We start from the raw sequence: 13,985 nt of genomic DNA, 5'->3' as shown, positions 1-13,985 counted from the left end.
TTAATCAAGATAAATTAATATCTTTTATTTAGAGCTAAAATCATATTTGGTATTGGCATAATATTTAGTCCTTGGATCTATATTGGATTTTTCCCCTTCTTCCTAGTGCTGGGGATGAAACTTGGCCTCATGAGTGAGAAGTGGGTACTGTACCACTGAGCTCCATTCCCAGCCGCTGTATGTTGGGATTTGGGTGTTAATAACAATATAGAATATTTATAGGTAGTCCATGATAGCAAAGTTTTTTTCCAGTGCAGAGAATAAATGTTTACTTAGCAACTAGCCTTTAAAGGAATTTAAAAAATTCTGTAGCTCATCTTATTTGGGGAAAATACTTTATATTAAGTGCTGTGGTTTCTATTTATTAGAAGGAAGCATGTTTATGAAAAAATATCCTTTAGAGTTAATGCCTGTTCAACAACAACTAGTATTTTAAAATGTTTTATAGGGTGTTTCTTACATCCATTCAACACTATTCCAAACTTGAGTCCTATGTCCTTATTAGTAGTAAAAGGGGGAGGAAATTCCTAAGAATATATATAAGGTGAAGATATTGTATGCACTATAATTAAGGAGCATTTAATCTCAGTTGCTATGTAGGTCTTAAAAAGTTACATGGGAATGTATGGTCTGTTTTATGTATATTTCCTGTTGAATGGACAAAAGCTTGTGGTTAACTTGGTTAAGATTATAAGGAAACTCCCTTTGAATAAGGTATAGAGTTGCCCCATTTGTTGAATTGTAACACATTAATCAAAATGCATATCCTGTAAATTCCATAATCTTTTTGATATGACAAGATTGTATTAAAGAACAGTGGCATTATCTGAGACTTCCTTTTTTGAACATTTGTTTTAAAATATTGGAAAGTTCAGATTTGGTGTGCAGATTTTCCATATTTTACCATTTCTAAAATACCAAGTATTAGAGTTTACTGTTTATGTTACAGGAGCTTAGTGACAGCTTTTTTTTTTTTTTTTGTAGAATTTTATCTTGAGTGGAAGTTACATAGAATTTACTGAAATAAGAAGAACAAAATAATGCGTTAAGATAACCCAATGGGAAGTCTGCCTAAACTGGCAGTGTTTTTGCTGATACCAATTTAATATTAAAGTTTGGCTTGATAAATGAATAGAAAGAATAGGCATTATAATTAGAATTTTAGGATTTTCAGGAAGGACATTTTCCCCATTGAATTGTTTTTCCCATTTGTCTATTTTTAAAGAGACACTGTAGAGAATAAATACTTCCAGGGAATGCGTTATATAAAAATGTCTCTAAAAAAATTGCTTAGCATTTGCTATATTCATGTTTATTATGGTGAGCTTTTGCATGAGTTCACTGTTAATTTAGAATTGTCACACTGTCTTGGGATGTTAGGCCAGCATAGAAGGTTGGCAGTTGTCTGCTTTGGATAGGAATTTGAGATTACCCTGTTTTGCCATCAGTCTTCAGCTATGCTCGGGTGCATCATTAATCATAGGAAATGCAAAAATAAATAATCCAGTCCCATTGGATTTTTTTTATGTGAATACTTACCTTTTCCTATATACTGTGTGTGTGTGTGTGTGTGTGTGTGTGTGTGTATATAGTTGAGGTATTTAGGTAACCCTTAACCTTTTGCTTTAACAAAGAAGTACAGTATAAAAATATTACCACAGTTTTCATGTGAGCAGCTCTTGAGAGGAAAAAAAACCCTGTAGATGAATATTTGTTGAAAAAAACTTGTGATACAGAATGTCTTAACTCAGCCCCAATATAGTACTTCAGGACCACCAGTGTGTAAAATTGAAAGCACATGAGTTTTGAAGCACTAGAAAAGGTTTGTAATTGATTAGCGTTGCTTGAAAGTATTGAAGTACAGCGAGATTTGATTTGTGAATGGTTCTATTCAATAAAGATTAATTCTGTGTTTGATAAAATCTCAGTGCCTTCAATGAGTTAGCCCCCCCCCCAACAGTTTATTTAACCATCAAATATTTCAGTGTTCTTTTAACAAACTGGAACATTTCTATCTTACTGAATTTAACTTCAGCATGACTGATTTAAGTAGGTCAGACTAACAGTGATTATCTTGAAGGGATTAATTGAATAGATTAATTTTTTTGTTCTGTTAGAAGATCAAAAATATAATATAATCATGTACATTTCGTGCCCTTCTTGTGATTTAGAAACTATTGGGAGGTTCACAGAGATGCACAATATCTTTTTCTATGATTTGTTTTTAATCTTTCACATTTCAAACGTTTTTTAAAATGTAAAAGTGAAATCTTAACAGTTTTTCATGTAAAATTAGAATTATAATTTAAAATATGACTGTGAACCTTTGGGAATTGCACTGATATCTTTTACTTTCTTATATTATTACAGTAGTCTTTTATGTTTGTTCTTAGGTTTTTAATTCTCTCCTCTGGATTATAGAATTTAGCTGTCTTGTTTTAGAAGCAAGTTATAAAACTTTGTCACTACTAAATCTTGAAACTGTAAAATTATTATTGATGTAGACCAGAAGTATTGCTTTGGAAATCACTAATCATATTTAATCAGTTACTTTGGTCAATTAGAAAGATTTTATGTAGAAATTTAATCAGTCATCTAATAAATTTTCATAAATAAGTTCTTCATTGTAGGATATTTGGTGAGTCAGTTTGTTTTTAACAGGCTTTATGATAAATATGGACAGATTTTGAGTAGCCACAGATTGAAAATTCTTGATTAATTCAAAATAATGCTGAAATATCAAGGACACTTGATAGTCTGTGTCTTGTTCTTTGTCTCTCTCTCTCTCTCTCTCTCTCTCTCTCTCTCTCTCTCTCTCACACACACACACACACACACACGCTCTGTCTGCTTATATTTGTGGTGTTTTAATCGATCACTGTATGTTTTCTCCCTCACATAAGCTTTTAAAAATATTTTACAGAATTGCGGCAATACTTATGACATTTTATAAATGGTATGATCTGTTCTTTTTTTCTTTTGTTTGGTACTGGGAATCAAACTCAGGACCTTGCGCTTGCCAGGCGGGCTCTCTGCCACTGAGCTATATCCCTATTCTATGGCATGATAATCATTATGCAAGAAATCTGAAATGAGACTTTGCATATATCATGGAATGGAGGAATGTATGCAGTATGATAACCTATACCTAGTAGTGGGAAAGCCCACTACTCACCTGTAATTAGTCTGGTTTAGTGGTTCATGTTAAGTTCTCTAGGCTCTAAGGTGCTGTTTGACAGGGGTAGGGAAGGGTGAAGTTCACTTCTCAGAAGAGAAAGAATTAGTTACAATGTTAAAAAAATATGAAATGCAACAAGAGATGATCTCCAGTTTATTTTTATGCCTTAGAAACTTGGTCAGGTTTGGGAAATTTTCATATAGAGTAGTTATTAAGAATGTCACCTCAGAAGACCCCAGATAGGATAGAGAAAGGACCATCTCAGCATATTCTTTGTAATAATTTTAACATTTTTTTTGACAGCTTTACTTCTAATGCTCCAGTATTCCTTGAAACGTCTGGTGTTCTTGATCTGATTAGAAAAATTTATTTTAAAAAATTGAGTGTATTTTTTAAAAATTGAGTAATGTAAAAGAGCAATTTAACCACTTGATATACCTGTTGCAAATAATCCCTTCACGTAAGATTAGTTTTAACCATTTTTTTCTTCTGTCTCTTTGATGCTAATAGCAAACTACCCCTTGAATAAACTGTAATTATGAAACAGACTGTAATACAGTGTAGTTATAGTTATTTTCTGCTTCCTAAGTGTAGAAAGTTTTAGAATAATGCTTAATACCTACCATTAAAATTTTTAATAATTTGTGATTTTGTACTTAGTATTGTGACTATGAGGGAACCCACTTATAGCTACTGAGGGAGTCATTACAGCAATTTTATATATTTTATAAAATAGAAAATTCATTTCCTTACCCTTTAAGAGAAACTTTTTTCCCTCTTCTGGTTTAATTATTTCTCTTTGACCTAAACTAAGGCTGATTCTCTAGTAGTAGCCAGTTAAAATGTGTGAAGTAGGAGGAGTAAAGGAAACGCCAATCGTTAGTTGAAAATTACAAAGCAAAGTTAATGTAGATATACACAGCAAAACGACTGATTTTAAAGGATGAAAGAAAAATTTTAGAAGTTGCCTTGTAGTTGGAACATGTTGGACATCATAAAGAGAATCTTGTAAGTGATGAGCTATTTTCTGTAACACTGTGTCTGTTGCTGAATGTTGAAGTAGTTTGTATATCTATCAACAGTAACTTGAAATTAAATATTAAGGGACTGTATTATGTGTGTTTTGTTTTAAAGTTCAGCAAGGTTGAATAGGAATGGCTCTTTCAATCATGGAGGTTATCCTTATGGAGCTTTATTTTTCATGAGACTAAAAACGGTATTCATTTTGGTAGTTCCAGGACTGATTAAAAGAGTCTTAGATGTTTCAGTATTTGCTATATGTTTACAACGAGTTCTGCATATGAGTAACAGCATGCAGATATAAAACTATTTAGAAAAATAGAGTTGTATTCAAGTTTTAAAATACTCCTGTGAACTTTTAAATATCCTGGGCAACTCTGCAGATCTTTTAAAAACATCTATGGTATACTTAGAATAATTTTATTTCAGTTGAATGCATGCTTCAGTTGTATAAAGTTGTTTAGAAACAAATTTTTGTAGATACCTTATGATGCAGTTTAAAATTATAAATAGATTTCTTTTTAGTTGAGCTGGTTAAAATGTTAAATTTTACTACAGGTTTATTTCTGTGTTGTACAGGGTAGACCATAATGTTGCAATAATTCTGCGGTCTGTTATTTTGTAAAATTGCTTCCTTTTTGAAGTTTGCTCAAATATTGGGAGCTGCCGAGTCGATGATTTATAATTCTTTGATCAATTTAGCATCCAATTTTATTCTACTGCGAGTTAATAAGAATATTTAACTTTCTTCTACTGTTTTAGTACCCTGATTGCTATAAGTTTGGAAAGCATTTTGATTTATGTGAGTTCACTGATTTTTTTGTTATTCCTAGAGTTAAAAGTTACAGATGCCAAGTGCAAATATTTACAGCAATTTCATTTTTGATTGTTAATGCAACAAAAAAAATAACATTATGACATTTAGTATCTTGTTATGTGAAGAAAGTAACAGTTTCTCTAAGAATCATATCATTATGTTAAACAGGTTCACATATGATAGCATTTTAAAATAGGATAGCACTTACCCCAAAAGAAGTTTTGCTGACATGGTGTCACTGTGCTGAAGAGGCTGTTTGATGCCATAGTCCCTCTTTTTTTTTCCAGATAGAACTTGTACCCTCTGTTGTAAATACTGCTTGTAGCCTTAAACTGAAAATACAAACCATACCCAAATCTTGTTTTAGCTTTACAGTATACCTGCAGAACATAGACTTTATATTTATTTTTTTCTGTCAAGAAATTATGTAGCTGGTAACATGTGAAAAGCAAGGAAACAAAACAAAAAGAATGAACAAATATTTGAAGGACCTACTATTACTGCATAGACTGTGGTTAGAGAGCACTCACTGACTCTGTTGGTCTCCGTGGCTGGTAGTGACCTGCGGAGATTAACCATTTAAACACCAGAGACGTCTTGCTGTCCTCCTGGAGAAAGTTTGCACCGCACTTGTGGTTCTGTGGTTGTTTGTGAGGCGAATGAAGCATTCACACAATCCAAAAAAGCAAAAGCTTTAAAACTCCTTTTTTTTGCAAGCACTATTACTGGAGAGACAGAATCATGTGGTTTGTGACCTCACAGTACTCAAAGTGGGACTGCCTACCACTGTGGCTTTCCCCCCTTGCTCTTGCTCTCTCCCCTTCTCTCCCCTACTGTCTCTCTCTCTCTCTACCTCTCTCCCTCTCTCCTCTCTCCTCTTTCCTCTCCTCTGTCCTCTCCTCTCTCTTCTCTCCCTCTCTCCTCTCTCTGTGTCTCTCTTTTTTTCTCCTCCTCCTTTCTCTCTCTCCCTCTGACAAAAGGCTTGTGGTAAGGCCTTTCCTGGCATCCAGAAGGATATAGCTTTTTAATTTTTGTGACTCATGAGAGGATTTGGCTAGAATACAAATGCTGAAGGAGCCCAAACTCCTGTAAGGTTAAGCATTTGTAGAGCAGAACTCTGTAGTTAAGGGCTTTCCCTTTTACCACCTTTTTTTTTTTTCTTCTTTTTTCCCTTTTTTTTTTTAAAAAAAAAACTTTCCCTTTTAGTTCATTATTGTGTCTGTGGAAAAGTGAGCAAAAGTGGCTAAAGAGGCTGTGCGAAATTCTGAGCAACAGTGATGACTTATAATAATTTACATTGTTGGATTGTATCACATTCTGGGGTCTGCTTCATATTTGCTAGGGTGGCTGGATTCCTTCTGTTTTCCTTTTTCTTGTCTTCTTAAACTTGTGAATCTGTAACTCATTGTAAAAAAGTTTACCTTTCTTAAGGTCTGGTTGCAAACTGCTTGCTAGACTTCATTGTAATTGGCTGTCAAGAAAGCATTAGTCTGGGGATTCCTTTACAAATATTAAATTATGTCTGTATAGTTTATTTTCAGAATTAGATGGCGGCTCTTACAATAGAGTTTAAATGTAATTAGTATTTTTTATATTATGTATACTTTTATCTCTCGACTAGTTTGAAGACCTTAAGTGAATGGCAAGAATTATAGTTTGTTGGAAGAATCTTAGTTTTATTTTGATTGTAGCTATCACTCGAGGAAATGTATTCATTTTGTATAATCCTTTATTCTGTTTGGACATTAACAGAGCTTTTGATTGCAGATGTTATACATATATAAAGTAAAATACTTACGTTGTGAACACAGCATTGAGTGGGTTAACAGAAGCTGTATTTTTTGTTTATAATGGAAGCTTTGAAATAAATTACAAAATGCTGTGTGTAGTAAGGAATAATGCACACAGACAGAGTATGCTAGTCGTCTCGATTTGCTAATTCTGATTCAGAAGAAAATTGAAAACATCTTTGGGAATCTCTCTCGTTCTCTCTCTCTGTCTCTCTCTCTCTTTCTCTCTTTTGGCCCCTTTGGACATGTATGTATAGAACTCATTTTCTTATTAGGATGATTATATATCATAGGCAGTGAATTTTATATTTATGAATAGAGCTTCCTGTTTTCATCAGTTGAAAGTGACGGGGTATTTTTCAACAAAGATTATAAAAACGAATAGGTCAATTTTCTAGGCATTTTTTTGCTATTTATCCATGCCACTCTGAATTGACATGTTAGACTTTGTCCTAGTGTGATGGTAACTAGTGGTGTCATGTAAAATAGCTGGGAGGGTGGGCAGAGACAGTGGATTACAAAAGGTTATTTGGGCTATACAGTGGCGTAAAGTAGGGGCTCAAGAGTGTTAGAATTGACATATCCTTGTATATATTCTTCCTAACACAATTTACTATCTGCTTTTGGTTCATATTAGGTAAAGATAGCTGTGCAAACATGTTCATAAGATTGTTTACAAAAAGTGGTTTTCCCAAATATGCTGAGAGGAGATGTGAATGATATCTTCCTTTAATCTTTTATTATTTAAATTATCAGATGTCCAGAGCTTTTGTTGAATAAACTTCTAGTGATAAAATCCCAGAAATACACTTTGGTCTTTTATTTTAAGTACAGATTGATATGCCTTAGTGTACATGTAAAAAGGCTTTACATTGAAAAGAAAGTTTTCATTTAACATGCAAGTATTCATGCAAAGAGAAGAGTTAAGTTAACCTCTCTCATGAATAAGGTGTGCCAATATGATCTCTATCTTTATTATCCAAAGGAAATAAAAGGATTTTGCTCATAAAATTTGTAGAATTACCAAATGTAGTTCCATGTGCACATGTAATAGCAGTGAGGCTGTTGAAAAGATGTAATGGCTGCTACTGTATGGTAACCAAACGCTTTTTTCCTTTTAGAGTGAGTTTATAGTGTCTGTATCAGGATTTTCTGACATACCTTAAAACCATAAGCCTTTGCCAAAACGTTCTCATCCTTAAAAGTTTGTAAAAATTATTTTATACACTTTGGTTCAAGTTGACATAACATGAATTACAATAATTTTTAATATCTATTTGTCTTCTAGCTGGTTGTCCTCTTTTTACAGGTACCCCCGTACCCCTCCGCCCAGTCTTTGAGTCAGGATCTTTACATTTATTGTATAAAACTTTGCTGGATAATTGTTGAATGTGCCTTTTTTGACCTGTGTGAAGCCCATCAAATTCTACCAAGAGAAAGAAATTTTTGTGCTTTAAACTTTGTGTATTCATTATCCACATATATTTCCCTCCTCTAAATTAAAAATATGTCCTCTTTGGAGTTCATCTCTCTTTGTGGTAAAAACATAAAAACAACAGTAATAACTGGTATACATTTGATAATTGACAGTGTGTTCCATAGAAATAGCTTACTTCGTGTGATGAAGAGAGCTGTATTCATTACAAACACAGCCCTTGATTATAGATTTATACCAAGCTTATAATCAGAAATGGAAACCACAGATTATTTATTTCTTTCTAAAGACCCTTAAAACGTCATACTATTTGGGGTATGTTAATATTTGCGGTGTTGAAGTGAGCAACAAATTTAGATCCACAGTGTAAGTTACGTGCTTTAATGCTAAGGAAATGAAATATGATTTTGAACTGGAAATCAATTTTTAAAAAACCTGGAGGTTAGTGTCTTGCTTTCCTATATTTTATAAAATTTACCAAAATTGGTCAAACATTTTAAAATATAAAAGCATTTATAGAATAGCAGTAAAATAGTGTTTTATATGCTACATCTATTTACATTGTTACCTTGTGAATTTTCCCTCAACTAATGAATTTTATTTTAATATAATAGTTCTACTTTATCAGTACTGTACCATTTCTATACTTCCTTTCTTAGAAATTCTTTTAGACTAATATTTGCTGCTTTTCTACTTTACTTGAAAACAGGGTCAAATTGTAGAGATTTTAAAATACTGTGATTATGAGGCTTTAATAAGAATCTTTTATTTTAACTTGGTATTTGATAATTTATTTTCACAGTTTCTCTTTTTCCAGGTTTAATACATTGCTGTTAAAGCTTATCTACAACTTGTTGAGCCTTTTACTGATGAAAAGTTGTTAGTAGTAGCAAGATTGTATATAGTTTTACATTTTGAATTATGATTATGAGATGTTAATTCCATTTCCTTATTCCAGTGTTTCTGGTTTCTTCTTCCCATGTTTTGACATTTCTGTATAAACTCAAAGTAGATTCTTAAAGTTCTAGTAAGGGATACTGATATTAATTTTCACTAACAAATACCTAGTAGGTTGGAAGCTGTTAACATTAATTGCAAATTGTTATATCTTGACATACTACACCTCATTTGGAGAGTAGTGGGATTTGGTTACAGAACTATGTTTTTAACTGTTTTAAGTTGTTCCATGAATCTTTCCTTTATGCTAATTTACTTTAAACATTGTTTCACTTGACATTAACACTTTAATTATAAGGATTACTTTGTTTTTCTTTGTTATTCTTTGAAGTGCAGAATGATCTATACTTGCTTAATGTAGCTGTGTGTTTTATGTTTCTTATAATTATTAGAACAATTTATCTTCTAATGCTGTCATTTTTGTGAGAATAAAAAAAAGGTGGCAACTTGCAGAAAATATGGGAAACATGCTCATATGACAGCTGAGGATGTGGCTAGACTAAAGCAGGAAACTGCTACCCACAATGCAATGTTACATAATAAATGCACTGCCACTTAATAAAATTTATATCAAATATGCTACTGACAAAACCAAAGAAAAATAATATCCCAACTATGCTAGTTATTGTAACTAGGGAAAAGTGAAACTAATCTTTTCAGAGTCTTTGTACTTAGAGAATATAGTGAATGAAACTCTGGAACGTTATAGTACATTGAGGGCACTCCAATAAGTTTGCCTTTGTATTTATTATGGGACTTGACTGTATGTGAAATTGTTCTACAGTGAAAACTTTTGAATGTCAGTTTCTTAAAAAGGCATTAAAAGCCATTCCTTTTCATTTGAATAGTTTCAATATTAAATAGTTAGAGGATATTATCATTTAGAAGAAAAAACAAGTTAAAATTTGAGATACTTATTATGATTACCTACTTTTTTATATTGCCTGATACACTTCCTTACATTTATCTTTTACTGCCAGGTTGGGAGTAGAGCTTGTCCGTTGAGACATTTCTTTTCAAATAAATTGTTTTTCTTGCTCTTTATGTTAATCTACCTGTAGCTTTCCCGATCACTTCATGCGCTTTAGAAAGTTAAAGCAAAATCTATGAACTGCCTGTATAATGTGGTTGAAAAAGATGTAAAAACGTCTTCTAAAAAATCAAGTTTTGATATATTTAGGCTTTCCATTTATAAATGTTAATTTACTGTGTGTTTAGCTGTCAGATTTAAACAGATGAATTTAGTACCTTTGTAATTTAGGTGAAATATGAGGCTTTATAAAGGAGGTTAAACCTTAAATAAGGGAACATAATAGAGTTTTAGAATTCATAAATAATATATGGAAATTTTATCAGAGGAAGACTAGAAGGGACTATAGGTATTACTCATGAAAGATTCCCTCAGAGTATTCCATTATATAAGTTGTCAGTGTTTTATTTCAGAACTGGCACAGTAATTGTCATCTCATGATTTAAATGAGAATATCATTGTCTGTATCTCTATTAAGGATGATTTGCTTAATTGAAGTTTTTTCTCCTTTGGAACCTGCTTATCAATAACAGCTGTAGCATTGTGGCTTTTCTCCATGGACGCATGGTGGTCTCTTGAACAACGTTCCTCAGCTTTGACAGGTGAGACAGAGGCTCTCCAGTGCCACCGCTTTTGGATGAATCTAACTGTGGTTGGAGAAAGTGCATCTTGCCAAAATGTATGGGTGAGACCACACACAGTCTTTAAAATAGTTATTGTAGACTTATTTTTAGGAATACATGTCTTGACAGTTCTTTTATTTGCTTCCCAGTTTCATTGCTGTGTATAGATTTTTCATTGGTTTTAGTAAAGCAGTTGTGAATTTGGGTCTCTATTTGTTAAGCTTTGTGTGTAATTTGTGCTGAAGAAAAACGAGTTCAGACGTAATGAACAATACAGAAAATATATTGAAAATGAAGTATTAGAATACTGATCCTTTTGTCTTTGTAAATTTAACAGTATTTCCACTGCTAATCTCAATTTCTTAGACATTATAGCAATGAAACATTGTTCCAATTTGAACTGTAAGATGAAAGCAATTAGAATATTAAAATAACAACAGAATATTAAAATATTCGTATTTTTAGGCATATGAAGAAAAATTTGTAGTTCTTCAAAAGTATATATTTTTATAATATTGGTATAGTAAAGCATTGTTTAAAACGTTGAAAGAAATTGCTGAAGAGGTCAGATTTTTAGTGTGTAGGCATAATATACCAGTTATCTAGTCTTTTATGGGATGATTAAGACTTTATTCAACTTAATAAACTATAACATTTAAAAATACAGTTAAGACTAGGTTTTTAAAACAGTATTTTAAAAAGAGATTTTCAATCTTTGAAAACTGGTTGGTTCAGTTGCCAGTATAAAACTTGCAGACTTTTTGTTTCTTGTTTAAAAAAAGATATATCTGGATAATTATTTATGATTCTAAGTTATTAGTAATAACAATATTAAAACTTCTTCAGTCCTCACAGGGTCACAAGATTTTTCACATGATGATTAATGTTCCTTGGTATATATTTATAATGAGTTTAACCACTGATGATAAGATTACAGCTTTATTCTAGTTTTGTAGGAAAACAGTACAGAGGTAACTGGAAATCCAGTTTCCCTCTCATATTATTACAATATTTTTGCATTGTCGAGTGGTTCTTGCAGGAATATCAGGCTTTTTCACATCTATAGGTTGTGAAAAAATATTTGGCTGTCACTTCTCAGAAATTAGCCTATATGTGAACTTCGCTTGAATGGTAGATTGAAAAAAAGAGCCATCTAAGATATTTTTAGACAGTTTGCTTGAACTAGAATGTAGACTCTGGATACTAGTGATACTGTATTATTAACTGTAATGATGCTATTATGCTTAAAGAAAAATATTATTAAAAGAAGTATATGATGAATTATTGTTATAAAGTGTCAAATGTTAATTGGTAAATTTAGGTAAAGGAGGTATTGGCATTCATTTGTCTGTTTATGTTTAAACACTGAATTCTGAAATGTGAAGCATTTTGTGATTAAGGGGTATAGGAATTTGATTTGAAATTCAAATAAAATAGCTGGGAAAATTTATTTTTATGCGTAAGTAGTAGGATTTCTTGGCAGTATGTACTAGGAAGTAAGCCTAGGGCCTTCTCCTTTATATCATCCCCAGCACCTTTTATATTTTGTGTTTTGAGACCTTCTCACTAAGTTGTCCACACAGGACTTGAACTTGTGATCTTCCTGCCTCATCCTCCCTCTGTGTTGGGATTAACAGGTATGTGCAACCATCCCCAGTTATTAGCAGGTATTAAAAAAAAATGAATGAATACTGATAGCTTGGACTGAATGAATACTAATAGCTTGGGCTATCCATAGCAACTTTAGACTTTAATTTATAGTCTTACTATATTTAAATTTTAAATACGTCACTAATTACAGACTTTTTCCATGACAAATATAAGTTGAAGATGAGAAAAGAGTTTAAAAATGTCAACTTGTAAAAATTTCAAGTTTGTATTATAACTCAAGGTTTGATATTTTCAGAGGAATAAATCAAGCATCTGGTGTATCATTTTAAAATTTTAATTGAATGCTTCTGCAATATATAAAAATACCTGTAAAAGCTCATTCACATTAAATAATTACTATTAAGTTGTACTACTATCAAATCATACATTTTCAAGAAACATTTTAATGAATAGAAGCCTATATGTGAACCATTAGCATTAATTTGGAGTTTGTGGTACATTATTTAATATTCTATCAAGGAGTGTTTATTATTATTATTATTATTTTTTTTTTTTTTTCTTTTTGCAAAGCCAGGATAATAAATACTTTTGGCTCTGTGGCCCATAGTGTTTCTAACAGCTACACAGCTTTGCTACTGCAGAATCATTGTGTGGTGTGGCTGTCTTCTACTGCATCTTTGTTTACAAGCCCAGGTGGTTTGCCCCTTCCTTCCACCTCCACTGTATTTATACAGTGATGCGCCCCATTGCATATCATCTTATATAATAAGCAAGAATGATTTGTAATAAGGATCAAGTTGTTTACCTTTTATATAGTTTTTTGTCATGTGGAGAGATCTTATGTATGGTGTTCATAACCCTCAATTGAACTGAACTATCTAATGAACTTGCAGTGCAAGTTCATTTTTACCATGCACTTTTTATATTGAATATTATTATGCAGTACCCTAAAATCTTTATATGGATGACTTGAGAATATAAATAATCTTGATTAGAGTCCATCCCTAAATCTTGATATTTAGTTTATTTAGATGGTCGTTATTACTAATAAGATACTAAATTTCCTGTATTTCTCTTCCTCAGAATGTACTTTTTTAGAATTCACTGGGTTTAATGCTCAAGCAAAAATTATCTATAGAAATCTTAATAATTATAATTGTAATCCACTTTTCCTCTTTTTTGGGCATATTTGAATTTTACTTTGATTGGAAAAAGGAATTTGTTATTTTATTATTTAGTCTCCAGAAATATTCATTGTATCTACCATTGGACATAATACCCAAAGTAATTTAATTTATGAGGATTGACTGTATTAAGTAAATTTTGAGTAGTATTTTACAATATCAGACATCATATTGTCAAAACAGTTCAATGAAAATGATTTATTTTTCTTAAAAATACATGCTGTGCAGTAACCTTTAAAATAAAATATAGCAACCACCAACAGATCATCACATCAGCTGGGTTCAGGCAATATTGATCTCTCACATGTCAGAAAAGACAGGGATGAAAATGACTCAGAAG

At 32.0% G+C, this 13,985-nt stretch overlaps 2 protein-coding genes across 29 annotated transcripts in view; one reads left to right on the top strand and one right to left on the bottom strand.

Annotated features, from left to right (window-relative positions):
* The window catches only part of Runx2 (runt-related transcription factor 2), a 287,714-nt gene extending 281,842 nt beyond the window's left edge, over positions 1-5,872 (bottom strand). For 4 of the 6 annotated variants that reach the window (XM_013516855.1, XM_013516854.1, XM_013516856.1 and 1 more), the window contains exon 1: positions 5,224-5,347. In XM_013516855.1, the coding sequence (XP_013372309.1) occupies positions 5,224-5,281 (58 nt within the window). In that variant the 5' untranslated portion in view covers positions 5,282-5,347. Of the gene's footprint in view, positions 1-5,223; positions 5,348-5,510 lie in introns of those variants that run through there. The other 2 variants (XM_005389822.2, XM_005389823.2) reach the window with 2 other exon arrangements.
* Supt3h (suppressor of Ty 3 homolog (S. cerevisiae)) overlaps positions 1-13,985 on the top strand; it is a 441,758-nt gene that overhangs the window by 45,543 nt on the left and 382,230 nt on the right. For 2 of the 23 annotated variants that reach the window (XM_013516862.1, XM_013516859.1), the window contains exons 1-3: positions 5,932-6,103; positions 10,761-10,829; positions 12,434-12,487. The exons of 12 other annotated variants lie outside the window; for them this stretch is intronic. Coding sequence is in view for 1 of the 11 variants with exons in the window: in XM_013516872.1 (XP_013372326.1) it covers positions 4,161-4,186 (26 nt within the window). In the remaining 10 variants the exon portion in view is untranslated. Of the gene's footprint in view, positions 1-4,092; positions 4,187-5,931; positions 6,104-8,015; positions 8,682-10,705; positions 10,907-12,433; positions 12,488-13,985 lie in introns of those variants that run through there. 9 more of the 23 variants (XM_013516877.1, XM_013516876.1, XM_013516863.1 and 6 more) reach the window with 8 other exon arrangements.

The sequence above is a fragment of the Chinchilla lanigera genome, unplaced genomic scaffold, assembly GCF_000276665.1.
Source record: "Chinchilla lanigera isolate Chin_1 unplaced genomic scaffold, ChiLan1.0 scaffold00036, whole genome shotgun sequence".
Classification (NCBI taxonomy): Eukaryota; Metazoa; Chordata; class Mammalia; order Rodentia; family Chinchillidae; genus Chinchilla; species Chinchilla lanigera.
The sequence above is the reverse complement of the archived record's forward strand: the minus strand, read 5'-3'. Positions and strand labels throughout refer to the sequence as shown.